Source organism: Oncorhynchus mykiss, chromosome 16 (genome assembly GCF_013265735.2).
Source record: "Oncorhynchus mykiss isolate Arlee chromosome 16, USDA_OmykA_1.1, whole genome shotgun sequence".
Classification (NCBI taxonomy): Eukaryota; Metazoa; Chordata; class Actinopteri; order Salmoniformes; family Salmonidae; genus Oncorhynchus; species Oncorhynchus mykiss.
In genome coordinates, this window is record NC_048580.1 from 26388368 (window position 1) to 26405603 (window position 17236).

The 17236-nt window shown below is 41.4% G+C and overlaps 1 protein-coding gene across 1 annotated transcript; it reads right to left on the reverse strand.

The window, feature by feature from the left end:
• Positions 1–731: 731 nt before the first annotated feature.
• LOC110491739 (nucleolar transcription factor 1) lies at positions 732–17011 on the reverse strand. The gene is made up of 16 exons (XM_021565427.2): positions 16634–17011; positions 16018–16190; positions 15487–15570; positions 12786–12941; positions 12538–12602; positions 12311–12434; positions 11844–11963; positions 10354–10475; positions 7708–7855; positions 7501–7542; positions 4484–4602; positions 4022–4217; positions 3740–3787; positions 2861–2920; positions 1260–1313; positions 732–1173 (listed from the first exon to the last, which is right to left on the reverse strand). The coding sequence occupies exons 1-16, from the start codon at positions 16680–16682 to the stop codon at positions 1087–1089; spliced, it is 1647 nt and encodes a 548-aa protein (XP_021421102.1). The 5' UTR covers positions 16683–17011; the 3' UTR covers positions 732–1086.
• Positions 17012–17236: the final 225 nt, after the last annotated feature.

Below are 17236 nucleotides of genomic sequence, written 5' to 3' on the forward strand. Positions count from 1 at the left end.
TAGTGATTACAGGCCGAAACACCCACTGATTCGAAGGCACACTACCGAGGATGTGTCCCAAAATTGACATCTTAACCCAGTCCAATAAATAAACCTCCCATGCCACTCTGTCAACATCACGGCAAATCTTACGTGAGTGCATACCATCTATTGGCACAATGGACCGTTTTTAACATCTCGTCCCGTGTTTTATGAATCTGATAGAACAGCAATATGATTCTCAAACTTGACATGAAACGTCATTATCTGCAGCACTAAATTACACCATGAGTACGAGAGTTCTGTTTTGATGGAAACTGATGAATAAATCAATGAATAAATGGTCATTTTATATTTAACTATAAATAACAGTGAACATTGTTGGGGCCTGTTGATACAAGATACTGAATGTTATGTCACTGTTACACAATGTCTAGGCAGATTGATAGTCTCCTAATCAAAATCATAAAACAGTGGAAACATTTCAACTCATTAACATTTTATCCTGAACAGTCAACAAATGGCAACAAGCCAATAAAATCATAATTGAACTGTGTTAAGAATCTTGTGATATATATTGAATATCATAAACTAGAATAACTATAATATTGACATGAAGACCTCCCGAAGAAAGGGAGATTGAGGTAGTCCCATTAGTCTTCGATCACTGAATTCCAATGGTATCTCCAACAAGCACAGTGACATTAGGCTATGGGCAGTGTGCATCATTCTGAATCAGAGTCCTCTTTAAAAAAAAAAATGGAGCTCATTTCAGATCTGTGATTTCTTCAAGAAAGGGAGGAATGAAGGATGCATTTCCTCACGCCATCTGAGCAGGGTGGCAGGTAGCCTAGTGGTTAGAGCGTTGGACTAGTAACCGAAAGGTTGCAAGATTGAATCCCTGAGCTGACAAGGTCATTCTGCCTTGAACAAGGCAGTTAACCCACTGTTCCTAGGCCATCATTGAAAATAAGATTTTTTTCTTAACGGACTTGCCTTGATAAATTAAAAGGCAAAAAAAAAAAAAAGGCCATCAAGATAAACACCAGAGTTTATTGGGACAAGTGTCAATGACATTAATTCAGTCATTAGGTTATGGACAGTGTATCATTCCGTATCGGAGTCCTCTTCAGAACTGGAGCTAATACTGGAGCACCCTGACCAATTCTCCTTTTCCATCATATGTTCGGCTTCCTGAAAAGGTACATAAGATCACTTATGGCGGATTGTCCCAAAATAAAGGCTTAATGAATTTTTAAAAAAAAGGTGTCTAATCTAACCTCATCAGAGTCATCTTCATCACTGGATGTGTCGATGTTGTCATCCTCCGAGTCCTAGAGAGAAACATGCGGACACTGGCTGAAATCCTCATTGGACATTAGTGAGGGACTTAACCCTTACATTGAAATGATGCCTAACCCTATAGGCCCTGGTCAAAAGTAGTGCAGGATGCCATTTGGGACACAACCCATGTCAAATTAGGATTCCACCCCATAGGAGCACTTGTTGCAGTACTGTTGGTATGTATTAGAAATATTAAATAAACAATACCCAATGAATGCTCCAGGAGTTTTATTGTGCAATGCCTCGACCCGAAGGTCTTCGTCAGGCTGATGTTGTACAAAGAAACAACTAGAGCATTTGTCAGCGTGCAGGTATCCAATCTTTACAACCTGTTTACTTTTTGAACCCAGCACCTGCAAGTCATTTGATGTGCATACACTGTTTGAAATTATATACACACACAGTGCATTCGGAAAGTATTCAGACCACTTGACTTTTTCCAAATTGTGTTACTTACAGCCTTACTCTAAAATGTATTAAATCGTTTTTTCCCCCCTCATAAATCTACACACGATAACCCATAATGACAAAGCAAAAACAGGTTAATTTTTGTTGCAAATGTATAATAATATTTTTTTTTACTGAAATATCACATTTACATAAGTATTCAGACCTTTCTCCGTACTTTGTTAAAGCACCTTCGGGATTACAGCCTCAAGTCTTCTTGGGTACGAGACGTTTCCAGCTACAATAGTCCTTTACAACATTAACAATGTCTACACTGTGCTTCTGATCAATTTGATGTTATTTTAATAGACAAAAAAAAATAGCTTTTCTTTCTAAATAACCACAAACTTTTGAACAGTAGTGTATGTAAATAAGGTATTTTTTTTGCAAACATTTCTAAAAACCTGTTTTCGCTTTGACATTATGGGGTATTATGAGTAGATTGATGACAAAAAAAAATATTTAATACATTTTAGAATAAGGCTGTAACGTAATAAAATATAGATAAAGTCAAGAGGTCTAAATACTTTCCGAAGGCACTGTATGTATCTGCCAGTAACTGAAAAGGTTGCTGGATCGAATCCCCAAACTGACAAGGTAAAAACCTATCCTTCTGCCCCTGAGCAAGGCAGTTAACCCAATGTTCCCCGGGCGTGGATGACGTGGATGTCGATTAAGGCAGCCCCCCCCCCCCGCACCTTTCCAATTCAAAGGACTTGGGTTAAATGCGGAAGACACATTTCAGTTGAATGAATTCAGTTGTACAACTGACTAGGTACCCCCCACCTTTTTGCATTTTTACTCCTAAACTTATTTAGGCTTGCCATAATAAAAGGAGTTGAATACCATGCAAGACATTTCAGCTTTTCATTTTTTATGAATTTTGAAAAACATGATTCCACTTTGACATTAAGGGGTATAGGGTATGACAAAAAAGTACACATAATGTTTTAAATTTGGGCTGCAACACAACAAAATGTGGAAAAAGGCAAGGGGAGTGAATACTTTCTGAAGGCACTGTATCAGAACATGTCTTTTGCTGTCACGTTGTGGTGTTGTGGAGGTGATAACGTGTGGTGTGTTAACTTACTGATGTTCTGCCCTTCTTTGCCATCCATCTCTGCTCTGGGTTGTCGAGGATTTTCAATTTCTGAAGAACAAGATACAACATCAACCCTAAAGAGAACTCACGCCAATCGAGACAGACAGACAGCCAGAGACACACACACACACACACAAAATCCGTGGTGCCGGGAAATCGCGGAATCAGACAGTAAAACAGAATTCAAGAAGAATCTAAAATGTATTGAACTAGGGAATCAACTAAATGTATTGAAAATTAAACTTCCCCAAGTTTATTATAAGACATGAACAGAATGTATCCGTGATTCGTATTTCCTGCAACTTTCTGAAGAGGCAAAGAGAACTCCACGTCTGTGTATGACCGGTGCGCTCGTCTACCACTTTGTGTAGACGTTAGTGATGAAGCTAATGAAAAAACTCAATTAAAATGTTAACTACAAAGTAGCCTATGCTTACCTGACAGAATGATACCATGATTATTTGCATCAATCAAGAGGGTATTTGTTTCGCAAACTCTACCATCACGTGTGCTACAAAAACACAGCTAAACAACAGCCTCTTGCTAGGTCCGCACTGGAATTAAAGGTTCACTAACTACACCCAAAAATCTAAATTCCTTCTAGGCCTAAAAAGTGGTAACCTGATGTGGTTTAAGAATTGTTGTGGACATACAACATCCAATTTAATTTTTTAAATTAAAAAAGTGTGCTTTTGAGAGGGAAAACCGGAACAACTGGGGTAAATGGAAACCTGCAAAAACTAAATGGAGAAAAGGGAATTTGGGGAAAAATAAACAGAATCGAGAAAAAAAAATCTAACATTTTATAGGGCCTTATCTATATACACACACACGCCTCAATTTCCTCTCGGTTTTATCTCTACTTACATTTGGGTTTTGATCCAAGTACTTTGCCTGTTCCTTTGTGGACAAGGTCTGAAAAATGTTAAATAGTAAGACCACCAGTTAACAGTCGAAACTTTACAGATAGACCACAACTCACAACAGTGGTCATATTTAAATATAAAAGAAAGAGGGTTAGTCCCAAATGGCATCCTATTCCTAAGTGCACTACTTCTGACCAGAGCTCTATGGGCCCTGATCAGAAGTAGTACACTGTATAGGGATTAGGGTGCCAAGTGGGAAACAACCAGAGTGACTGGACTTTACATTAAACCAGCTGCACAGCTCTACTTGGTACTCCCTAACCCTCTCCTGGGCTATTCTCTGGTAGTGCTCCTTTTCCTTCTGGGCCAGCTTCTTCCACAGTGGGCTGACCATGGTCATGCACGTCCTGAAGCTGAGGTGGCTCGATTTGGCTCTCAGCTCCGCCATCTTCTCGCTGTAAAATACTGCTTGACCCCGCCTGTTCGGGGGGGGGGGGGGGGGGGGGGGGGGGGTCAGTGAAGTGGAGAAAGGTTTTCAAAAGCTAGAAGTTGGGGTCACACTCAATGCTGTCACTGGGGAATTGGAGGGAAAATGACTGAATATTTTTCGAAAGGCATATAATTTCCTCTTATTCTGATACATCTGCACAGCACAACACTATAAGAAGTAAGTCTTTCAGAAGTATTTTCACAAACTCAGATAACTTAGAAAGAGAACAGTTGTGCCACAACCAGCGATACTCACTCAGGTGGTTTCTTAGGCTCGCCTTGAAACTTATTTTTCGTCCCTTTTTGTGCAGCCAACGTTGAGGTCTGCATGCTTTTTCTGTTCTCCAATAGAATGCGCTCCTTATCTGTCACAGTCTGAATGGACAAAAACACACACACACACGTCATGTTTCTGACAGCATTATGACCACATTATGACTAAAGGCCACGATACAAATCAGGTCATTTTTGGGGGCCAATATTGCTGCGCAATGTTAAGGAATCCTTAAACCATTTGTGCAAATGTATAATAAAAAATACAACTGAAATATCACATTTACATAAGTATTCAGACCCTTTACTCAGTACTTTGCTGAAGCACCTTTGGCAGCAATTACACCCGCAAGTCTTCTTGGGTATTACACTACAAGCTTGGCACGCCTCTATTTGGGGAGTTTCTCCCATTCTTCTCTGCAGATCCTCTCAAGCTCTGTCAGGTTGGATGGGAAGAGTCGGTGTACAGCTATCTTGTCCCGAAGTCATTCCTGTGTTGTCTTGGCTGTGTGCTTAGGGTCATTGTCCTGTTGGAAGGTGCACCTTCCCAGACTGAGGTCCTGAGCACTCTGGAGCAGGTACTTTTCTCTGTTCATATTTCCCTTGATCCTGGTCCCTGCTGCAGAAAAATATCCCCATAGCATAACGCTGCCACCACCACCATGCTTCATCATAGGGATGGTGCCAGGTTTCCTCCAGACGTAACTATTTGGCCTGAATGCCAAGTGTCCAATCTTGGTTTCATCAGACCAGAGAATCTTGTTTCTCATGGTCTGAGAGTCCTTTAGGTGCCTTTTGGTACATTCTAAGCGGGCTGTCGTGTGGCTTTTTCTGAAGAGTGGCTTCCGTCTGGCCACTTTACCATAAAGGCCTGTGGCGGAGTGCTGCAGAGATGGTTGTCCTTCTGGAAGGTTCTCCCATCTCCACAGAGGAATTCTGGAGCTCGGTCAGTGTGACCATCTGGTTCTTGGTCACCTCCCTGACCAAGGCCCTTCTCCCCGATTGATCAGTTTGACCGGGCGGCCAGCTCTAGGAAGAGTCTTGGTGGTTCCAAACTTCTTCCATTTAAGAATGATGGAGGCCACTGTGTTCTTGGGGACCTTCAATGCTGCAGAAATGTTTTGGTACCCTTCCACAGATCGGTACCTCGACACAATCCTGTCTCGGCGCTCTATGGACAATTCCTTCAGCCCCATTGCTTGGTTTTTGCTCTGACATGCACTGTCAACTGTGGGACCTTACATACAATCGTGGCCAAAAGTTTTGAGAATGACACTAAAAATAATTTTCAAAGTCTGCTGCCTCAGTTTGTATGATGGCAATTTGCATATACTCCAGAATGTTATGAGTGATCAGATGAATTGCAATTAATTGCAAAGTCCCTCTTTGCCATGCAAATGAACCGAATCCCCCCAAAAAAAATTCCACTGCATTTCAGCCCTGCCAAAAAAAGGACCAGCTGACATGTTGTCAGTGATTCTCTCGTTAACACAGGTGTGAGTGTTGACGAGGAATAAGGCTGGAGATCACCCTGTCATGGTTATGGTTACCTGCAAGGAAACACGTGCTGTCATCATTGCTTTGCACAACAAGGGCTTCACAGGCAAGGATATTGCTGCCAGTAAGATTGCATGTTAATCAACCATTTATCGGATCATCAAGAACTTCAAGGAGAGCTGTTGTGAAGGCTTCAGGGAGCCCAAGAAAGTCCAGCAAGCGCCAGGACCGTCTCCTAAAGTTGATTCAGCTGCGGGATCAGGGCACCACCAGTACAGAGCTTGCTCAGGAATGTCAGGTGTGAGTGCATCTGCACGCACAGTGAGGTGAAGACTTTTGGAGGATGGCCTGGTGTCAAGAAGGGCAGCAAAGAAGCCACTTCTCTCCAGGAAAAACATCAGGGACAGAGTGATATTCTGCAAAGGGTACAGGGATTGGATTGCTTGAGGACTGGGGTAAAGTCATTTTCTCTGATGAATCCCCTTTCCGATTGTTTGGGGCATCCGGAAAAAGGCTTGTTCGGAGAAGACAAGGAAAGTGCTATCATCAGTCCTGTGTCATGCCAACAGTAAAGCATCCTGAGACCATTCATGTGCGGGGTTGCTTCTCAGCCAAGGGAGTGGGTTCACTCACAATTTTGCATAAGAACACAGCCATGAATAAAGAATTGTACCAACACATCCTCCAAAAGCAACTTCTCCCAACCATCCAGGAACAATTTGGTGACAAACAATGCCTTTTCCAGCATGATGGAGCACCTTGCCATAAGGAAAAAGTGATAACTAAGTGCCCCGGGGAACAAAACATCGATATTTTGGGTCCATGGCCAGGAAACTCCCCAGACCTTAATCCCATTGAGAACTTGTGGTCAATCCTCAAGAGGCGGGTGGACAAACAAAAACCCACAAATTCTGACAAACTCCAAGCATTGATTATGCAAGAATGGGCTGCCACCAGTGGATGTGGCCCAGAAGTTAATTGACAGCATGCCAGGGTAGATTGCAGAGGTCTTGAAAAAGAAGTATCAAAACTGAAAATATTGACCCTTTGCATCAACTTCACGTAATTGTCAATTGTAATTAAACTTCAGTATTCCATAGTAACATCTGACAAAAATATCTAAAGACACTGAAGCAGCACACTTTGTGGAAATTAATATTTGTGTCATTCTCAAAACATTTTGCCACGACTGTACATGATTCCATGTGTTATTTTCATAGTTAATGTCGTCACTATTATTCTACAATGTATTAAATAGTAAAAAGAAGAGAAAACCCTTGAATGAGTAGGTGCTCTAAAACTTTTGACCGGTAGTGTATATTATATTATTCCATGTCCATATGGCTCATTATTGTGCCAGTATCTCACACCCCACTCTGTTACCAGCAACATTTCTCAGAAATATTGCCTCAAAATTGCTAGTGTATCAGTTTAAGAGTTCACCTAACATGCTAATCAGTCATTACAAACGTAGACAGTTTTTGAAATTAAGAGAAAACTTACACACAAAACTTGGTTCATGTTGACCTCGTATTCTTTCTTTAACTGAAAAATGAACACAGAAAGTTGAATTGGAGATCAGACATTTCATGTCGGTCTTCACAATAAGAGATTAAAAGAGCAGCTTCTCAACAGACATGCCCCCAAACATGAAAATACATATGAAATACCAAAAAGGGTTTAACGGAGCATGCATTTTCTCCAATTAACCTTGTCACAGCGTCTCTGGTAGGCTTCCTTTTCACTCTTTGTCATTTTTTTCCAGCGCTGGGAGCAAATCACCAAATACTGGGTGTTAGGGAATCCCTCTCCCAGTATGGTGGCTTTCTGTTCCTTACAGAAAAGGTTGTAACCCTTCCTAAACCACAAACACATGGTTAACTCAACCTTAAAAAGGCAGATATGACCACAAACTCCATCACTGTAAATGTGACATGGACATTTACAGTGCATTGAGAAAGTATTCAGACCCCTTGACCTTGTCCTGATTTTGTAACATTACAGCCTTATTCTAAAATGTATTAAACCCCCTGCCACACACACAATCTAAAAACAATACCCCAAACTGTTTGACATTTTGGCAACTTCATAAAAAAAAAATACAAATCTGAAATATCACATATACATACACTACCGTTCAAAAGTTTGGGGTCATTTAGAAATGTCCTTGATTTTGATAGAAAAGCTAATTTTTTGGTCCATTAGAATAACATCAAATTGTTCAGAAATACACTGTAGACATTGTTAATGTTGTAAATGACTATTGTAGCTGGAAACGGCAGATTTTGAATGGAATATCTACATAGGCGTACAGGCACCCATTATTAGCCACCATCACTCCTGTGTTCCGATAGTACGTTGTGTTAGCTAATCCAAGTTTCTGATTTTAAAAGGCTAATTGATCATTAGAAAACCTTTTTGCAATTATGTAAGCACAGCTGAAAACTGTTGGTCTAATTAAAGAAGCAATAAAACTGGGCTTCTTTAGACTAGTTGAGTATCTGAAGCACTACAGGCTCAAAATGGCCAGAAACAAAGAACATTCTTCTGAAACTCGTCAGTCAATTCTTGTTCTGAGAAATCAAATGTATTTATATAGCCATTCTTACATCAGCTGATATCTCAAAGTGCTGTACAGAGCCCCCGCCTAAAACCCCAAACAGCAAGCAATGCAGGTGTAGAAGCAATGAAGGCTATTCCATGCAAGAAATTGCCAAGAAAGAACTCGTACAATGCTGTGTGCTACTCCCTTCATAGAACAGTGCAAACTTGCTCTAACCAGAATAGTAAGAGGTGTGGGAGGCACCGGTGCACAACTGAGCAAGAGGACAAGTACACTAGAGTGTCTAGTTTGAGAAATAGACGCCTCGCAAGTCTTCAACTGGCAACTTCATTAAATTGTACCCGCAAAACACCACTCTCAACGTCAACAGTGATGAGGCGACTCCGGAAAGCTGGCCTTCTGGGCAGAGTTGCAGAGAAAAAGCCATAAGGCCAGCATCCCGGAGTTGTCTTTTCCCTGTTGACCTTGAGACTGATGTTCTCTCTGTTCATCTTTCCCTCAATCCTGACTAGTTTCCCAGTCCCTACAGCTGAAAAACATCTGCACAATGCTGCCACCACCATGCTTCACCGTAGGGATGGTGCCAGGTATCCTCCAGATGTGACACTTGGTATTCATGCCAAAGAGTTCAATCTTGGTTTCATCAGACCAAAGAATCTTGTTTCTCATGGTCGGAGTCCTTAAGGTGTTGTTTGGCAAATTCCAAGCAGGCTGTCATGTGTCTTCCGTCTGGCCACTCTGCCATAAAGGCCTGAGAGCGGAGTGCTGCAGAGATGGTTGTCCTTCTGAAAGGTTCTCCCATCTCCATAGATGTACTCTAGAGCTCTCTAAGAGTGACCATCGGGTTCTTGGTCACCTCCCTGACCAAGGCCCTTCTCTCCCGATTTCTCAGTTCTCCCCCGATTATTCAGCCAGCTCAAGGAAGAGTCTTAGTGGTTCCAAACTTCATCCATTTAAGAATGATGGAGGCCACTGTGTTCTTGGGGACCGTCAATGCTGCAAAAATGTTATGGTTACCGTACCAAGATCTGAGCGTCGAAACAATCCTGTCTCGGAGCTCTACGGACAATTCCTTCGACCTCCATGGCTTGGTTTTTGCTCTGACATACACTGTCAATTGTGGGACCTTATATAGACAGGCATGTGCCTTCCCAAATCATGTCTAATCAATTGAATTTACCACAGGTGGACTCCAATCAAGTTGTAGAAACATCTCAAGGAGGATCAATGGAAACAGGATGCACCAGAGCTTAATGTAGAGTCTAATATCAAAATGGTCTAAATACTTATGTAAATAAAGGTATTTGTTTATTATTTATAAATTTGCCCGTTTTCACTTTGTCATTATGGGGTATTGTGTAGATTGATAAGGGGGAAAAATGAAGACATTTTATAAGAAGGCCGTAACGTAACAAAATGTGGAAAAAGTCAAGGGGTCTGAATACTTTCTGAATGCACTGCATATTGAAAACGTATCTATATTTGGAAAATGAATTGGCACTCATGCAAAAACTCTGTAAAAGGCATGAGTGGACTCAATGTTGGAGAGCTGCTGACTTACGGAACAGTATACTTGTGTGAAAATAAAAATACTGTAAATATGCTCATAATAATTGTATGGGTTAACACCAATATTCTAGCCTTAAGAAGGCACTGTGCCGAAACGTTGTTCACACACTAAATTATTGGGAGCATATTTAGAGAATGTGCGACTATCTTTCTGTTTACTCATGCAACAGTTACTACTTTGGCAAAGGTAGCCCTTTATGGTAAAGGTAGGCCCAGTGACTTACGGTGGGGGTTTGTCAGGTTTGCCGTCTGCCAAGTCCTTCAACAGTCTCTCACTCTTGCGTAGAAGTGGCGTATGCTTGGCCTTCCGACTCCCGTTATTCTCTGGGTGCTCCTCCATCTCCTCCTGCAACATGAGAGTTGTTCATGGTTGAGTGATTCATGTGATGCAAAAATCAACAACCAAACCATAAATGTGTCCTGGAACTTTGCATTGTGGAACATTGTGATGGTGAACATATTGTTAGCTTCTAATTCTCAGAGTAAAAACCTCAACAGACACTATGAAAGCTTAACCAAGTTTACTCTTCCCAGAGGATCAATACAGCTGCATGAGACAAAACATGGTTTCCACCAACACAAGTATATATACACACTCCAATTTAAATGCACTCCTCCTTCTCTCCAATCCTTATATATTTTATGGTTCGACAGGAAGACGAAGTGACGGGGTAATAAACAGCTCCTCCTCCCTTATGACCTGACCTCAACCCCCTTGATGCCTAATCCATAGCTCTCCACCCGTATCACCGATAGCACTCCCGTGACTGCCTCCCCTCTACCCAGCACATTCCAAAGCCATCTGGGCTCCTACAGAACCATTAACTTCTGATGTAAAAACCAGTCTCCATCACTCCTCACATACTATAGTATTACTCCTGATGTATCGTGTCTCTGGTATAACAATGTTCCAAGTTTGACCCAGAGTCTAACAATATACTGAACAAAAATATAAACGCAACATGTAAAGTGTTGGTCCCATGTATCATGAGCAGAATTAAAAAGACCCCAGAAATGTTCTGTATGCACAAAAAGCTTATTTTTTCTCAAATTGTGCACAAATTTGTTTACATCCCAGTTAGTGAGCATTTCTCCTTTGCCAAGTAAATCCACATCAAGAAGCGGATTAAACAGCATGATCATTACACAGGTGCACCTTGTGCTGAGAACAATGAAAGGTCACTTGTGCAGTTGTCACACAACGCCACAGATGTCTCAAGTTTTGAGGGAGCATGCAATTGGCATGCCGACTGCAGGAATTTCCACTAGAGCTGTTGCCAGAGAATTGAATGTTAATTTCTTTACTATAAAAGGCACCACCAACTTTGTTTTAGAGATTTTGGCAATATGTCCAACCAGCCTCAGAACCGCAGACCACATGTAACTAGGCCAGCCCAGGATCTCCACTTCTGGCTTCTTCACCTGCGGGATCGTGTATGACCAGCCACCCGGACAGCTAATGAAACTGAGGAGTATTTCTGTCTGTAATAAAGTCCTTTTGTGGGGAGAAACTCATTCTGATTGGGTAGGCCTGGCTCCCAAATTGGTGGGCCTATGCCCTCCCAGGCCCACCTATGGCTGCGCCCCTGCCCAGTCGTGAAATCTATAGATTTGGGCCTAATGAATTGATTTCAATAGACTGATTTCCTTATATGAACTGTAACTCAGTAAAATATTGTATTCTAGGCCATAAACACATCAGCAAAACACCCACCTTCTCATACTGTGTCTGCTGCTCCAGAGAGCGATTGATCCACTTGAGTTTCTCCTCGTCAGGTAGCTTGGACCAGCGCATCTTCTGCATAATACTCTGCCTGATACAGTCTTTTTTGGCCTGTGGATAGAGACATGATGCTATATCACCTGCAGTTCATGTGTTTCTTATGCAATGTTTCATCAGCAAGACTGACCTGTATAAATAACAGTTAAATTAAATTAATTGTGTATTGGAACAGTCAGTGGGAGGTCAGGATAATCAGTCATTCCTTTATATAAAGAATATGCCAAAACATATTATAAGTTGTTTAGTAGAAGCAGATTGCTGAACTCTGAAGACACATCGGCCTTTGCTGATTAACATCTCCCACCCCTCCACTAGCTAGCCTTGTAATATATTTCAAAAAAACAAAAAACAAGCCTTGAACAGATTACATTAGATTGGTTGACAGCTATGACACTCACACCTGGGTTGGCTCGAAGGAATTCCATCCTCTCGTGGCGGTACCAGAGCCCGTGGGGTGTGAGGGGCCCTTTTATGTTCTTTAAAGAGTCTCTCTGTACCTTCTTCCCACCAGAGTTCTCTTTCCTGGAGGAGCATTGGTTCAGTTGAGACTTTAGAATGTCAAAACAACAAACAAACATGCATCTATGACATCAAGAGAGCAACAGACAGCTCAATACATTTTTACCTCAACTCCCTCATGCGTTTCTCATACATTTCCTTCTCTTTCTGGAACTTCGCAATATATTTTGCCTATAAACCAGAAATAGGAAGTAATCAACCAGTCAGTCAAGTGTATAGGTCACAAAGGTTTCTTAGTCTACATCAATACCTCAAACCAAAGAATTCGAGGATAAATAAATTGCGCTATAGCAACTTGAAAATGGGAGATCATTCCCATTGTGACTATAAAAAGCCGTTCACACACTGACACACCTTCTTGTGCTCTGGGAGCTCATTATACTTCTCATTCATTAACTTAAAGAGTTCAGGGGGTGTCATTTCAGGCTGCTGCTTCTTAAACTTTTTAAAGTTCTCTTTGGAGAAGATGCTGTTTGACGGGGTAGGTCTCCTTGGAAAGTCAGGGTGTATCTGCAAAAGAACAGAGAAGATTTCTCAAATATGTTAAACATCCCCTTTGAAGTCCTACTCCAGTCTCCTTTTCAGCTAATTTACCACCCAATTCACTTTACAAAAGGCACATCTCTGACATGGCACAAGTATAGGGGGTGGGCCTTTCCTCTTTTCTCTCAATTGCTCCTCTATTGTTCTTCAAGCATGGGGGAGGTCGATGAAAACCAGATGGCACCATCAGACCAACTCCTTGAATGGCCTACTCCATGAAATTTGCGCTTGTGTCTAAAAAAAACACACTTTTTTTTTCACCCTTGTACATTATTGTATTTATACATAAGATATTGTTTTTCCAACAGGAACAGTTCAAATCCTAGTGATGGAAAATAACTTAAAAAAATTACCAGTTTGCCACTTGACTATAGAAAAGAAAAAGAGAGCCGCACTGTTCCTAGGCTGTCGTTCAAAATAAGATTTTGTTCATCACCGACTTGCCTAGTTAAATAAAGGCTTAACAATAATAATAATCCCACCCCTGGTTAGCCACTAAAGGCTTAAAAAGCCAAACAACATCTGCCAATTAATTTCTAGCACTATTGCCCGTCTGTGTAGTGCGCGCGTTTGTCTATCACTCTCAGTGTAGCCAGTTGATGTGATAACCGTCATCGGTTGACAGAAATACTTTCCCCAAAACCATCTAAATTAAATGTTAACTGCAAAGTAGGCTTACCTGGCAGAAGGACAGGACCAATGCTAGTCCAGCACATTAGATGCACATTCCTCACTCACTAGATGCACAATTAAAGAAAATCAAAATTTGTTTGTTTTCTTCTAGACCCCCCTTAATTGTTTATTAACCATTATTTTACCACGTACAGTACCAGTCAAACGTTTGGACACACCTACTCATTCAAAGGTTTTTCTTTATTTTTTAAAACTATTTTCTACATTGTAGAAAAATAGTGAAGACATCAAAACTATGTAATAACACACATGGAATCATGTAGTAACCAAAAAAAAGTGGTGACAGCTTTGCACATGCTTCTCTCAACCAGAATCATTAGGTAGTCACCTGGAATGCATTTCAATTAACAGGTGTGCCTTGTTAAATGTTAATTTGCGGAATTTCTTTCCTTCTTAATGCATTTGAGCCAATCAGTTGTGTTGTGACAAGGTATACAGAAGCTAGCCCTAAAAGACCAAGCCCATATTACAGCAAGAACACCTCAAATAAGCAAAGAAAAACGACAGTCCATTACTTCAAGGCATGAAGGTCCGTCAATGTGGAGCATTCCAAGAACTTTTAAATGTTCTTCAAACATCAACTTCTATGATGAAACTGTCTCTCATGAGGACCACCACAGGAAAGGAAGACCCAGAGTTACCTCTGCTGCAGAGGTTAAGTTTATTGGAGTTACCAGCCTTAGAAAATGCAGCCCAAATAAATGCTTCAGAGTTCAACAGTCATCTCAACATCAACTGTTCAGAGGAGACTGTGTGAGTCAGGCCTTCATGGTCGAATTGCTACAAAGAAACCACTACTAAAGGACACCAATAAGAAGAAGAGACTTGCTTAGGCCAAGAAACACAAGCAATGGACATTAGACCAGTGGAAATCTGTCCTCTGGTCTAATGAGTCCAAATTTGAGATTTTTGGTTCGAACTGCCATCTCGGTGTGGGTGAACGGATGATCTCAGCATGTGTGGTTCCCACTGAGAAGCATGGAGGAGGTATGATGGTGCTTTCCTGGTGATACTGTCGTGATTTTTTAGAATTCAAGGCACACTTAACCAGCATGGCTACCACAGCGATGCACCATCCCATCTGGTTTGGGCTTAGTGGGACTATCATTTGTTTTCAAAAGGACAATGATCCAACACCCCTCCAGGCTGTGTAAGGGCTATTTGACAAAGGGGAGGAATGGAGTGCTGCATCAGATGACCTGGTCTCCACAATCACTCGACCTCAACCCAATTGAGATGGTTTGGGATGATTTGAAGGAAAATCAGCCAAAAGTGCTCAGCATATGTGGTTACTCCTTCAAGACTGTTGGAAAAGCATTCCAGGTGAAGCTGGTTGAGAGAATGCCAAGCTTGTGCAAAGCTGTCATCAAGGCAAAGAGTGGCTACTTTGAAGAATCTAAAATATAAATACATTTTTATTTGTTTAACACTTTTTTGCTTACTACATGATACCATATGAGTTATTTCAAAGTTTTGATGTCTTCACGTATTGTACAATGCAGAAAATAGTAAAAATAAAGAAAATCCATTGAATGAGTAGGTGTGTCCAAACTTTTGACTGGTACTGTATATTAACAGAAAACATAGTGCACTACTTTCTCTTGGAACACTAAGGATGGGGAAGAGTTGCAGGGGGGAAGAGAACAATGTCCCTATTTGAAAGCTAGAGAATAATTAGTAGCTTGCTATGTTTCATTTTTTTTAAAGTAGCTCTCATGTTAGGAAAGGTTGGAGATCCCTGTTCTACTCTATTACTTTAAGCGGCATTCTATAGGTTGAAAAGGGACATTTACAGGAGTTAGACAGAGTTCTCACTTACCTTCCAGTTCTGGCCCTGGAAAGGGTTTTCAAAGGCAACCTCAGCTTCAGTGACCAGCTCTGCTAGAGAACGAACCTTGCGCATCTTAGAGAGAAACACAGAGATAGTATGTTTTGATAGTATCCCGTGTGGCTCAGTTGGTAGAGCATGGTGCTTGCAACATCGGGATTGTCAGGTCGATTTCCACGAGGGACCAGTACGAAAATGTCCGCTCTGGATAGGCGTCTGCTAAATGACTAAAATGTAAATGATAAGACATGACTTTGTATATCTCTGTACTAAGTTCATGTGAACCAATGTATGAATATTTTGACTGGCATTTCATATCCCATGAGAACCAAGAACAAACGTACAAGAGTAGCCTAACTAATTTACTTAACGGATAGCAAGGTAGCTCTGATGAAACGCTGTCTGTCTCAGGAGAAATTGCTTATCCTGGTCCCAGATATGTTAGTGCTGTATAGCCAACTCAGCTATAGAGTGCAACAGATCTGGGACCAGGCTAGGGTTTCTAGGCCAGAAGTCACCCACCTTTTTTGATAGTTCCTTCCACTTCTGATGACACATCTGTGGAGAGTAGGGACCAAAAGCCACCTTGTCCCACTCCAGTGTCCTCTCCCCTTTAGTGTAAATACTCATGTCACCTTTGGGAATGTTTTCTTTGATACCATGCAGGAGCGTTATCAGGTCCTCCCTACCCCAGGCTGTAACCAAAGGACAGACATAAACAGATGACCAACCAGTCGGTCAGACAGCAAACCAGTCAGACTGATGTCTAAGAAAGCAAACATACGACCAACCAGAGAGAGATATGTATCGACAACAGTGATAGACAGCCATATAGACAGACAGACTGACAACCACAACTAGACAATGACCAGTCAGACAGAACCAACTATTCAGACAAACAGTCCACAGAAGAGACAGACAAGGGGCAATGACAGAGTGACAGGCAAAACCTTACTGCATTTCTAGCTAATTTACAGTGAACAATGATAAACATGCCTAATTGAGCTACATACAAAATGGTTGCTTGAACTCTTATCCAAAATGCACAGCTCAATGATCCCAGCCACCTGGTCAAGTCACTTCACACCCCGGGGACAGTTAGTCAAGTCTTGAAAAAAACCCTTCATACATTACTTACCTTCTTCTTTATCACATGTCTCCATTTCTTCTTCCTCTGTAAAGTCCATCACAAACTAGTGGCGATGTTTGCACGACTAATAGCCCTTTGAATGCTGAAACACAACTAGCGGCTATGTGAGTAACGTTTGCTAGCTCAGTTGCTAAAGAACCACATGGCTATTTACAATTCATTCGTGTGGTGATTGTAAGCACGTGAGACGTTCCCCTTTCATGGTCCTGGTGCAAGCAATAACGTCTAGCTAAATTAAATACTAAAATGCATAAAGAAATTATATACATGGCTAGCTAAAGTTGAGAATTTTCATTGGGATAGGCTATACGGAAACGCCTGGTGCCGAAATTGATGACGTAGGTTGCGCAGTTGAAACTGGGAGACGATTGTAATTCGGTTCACAGTCGAGTCGTCCTGATGAGCCCTCCCCAGCTAGGTCTATTATGCTAAAAGCAGCAGCATGGCGCTAGTTAACGCTTATAAAAGTGGGAACAATTGAGAAATAACCATCTGGAATATGGATGTCACCTTGACATGCCAGTGTATTTCTGAAAACAGGTTGCATACGGAGTTGCCGTCTTGTCAGATAGGTTAACGTTAGTTAATTAA

Excerpts from the sequence above, each read along its gene's own strand:
- LOC110491739 (XM_021565427.2), bottom strand. The coding sequence starts at position 16,682 with ATGGACTTTACAGAGGAAGAAGAAATGGAGACATGTGATAAAGAAGAA. Across the intron at positions 7,543-7,707 it reads ACCAGAGACGCTGTGACAAG|TTAAAGAAAGAATACGAGGT; the intron begins GTTAATTGGAGA and ends TTCATTTTTCAG. Across the intron at positions 3,788-4,021 it reads AGCTGTGCAGCTGGTTTAAT|ACCTTGTCCACAAAGGAACA; the intron begins GTAAAGTCCAGT and ends AACATTTTTCAG.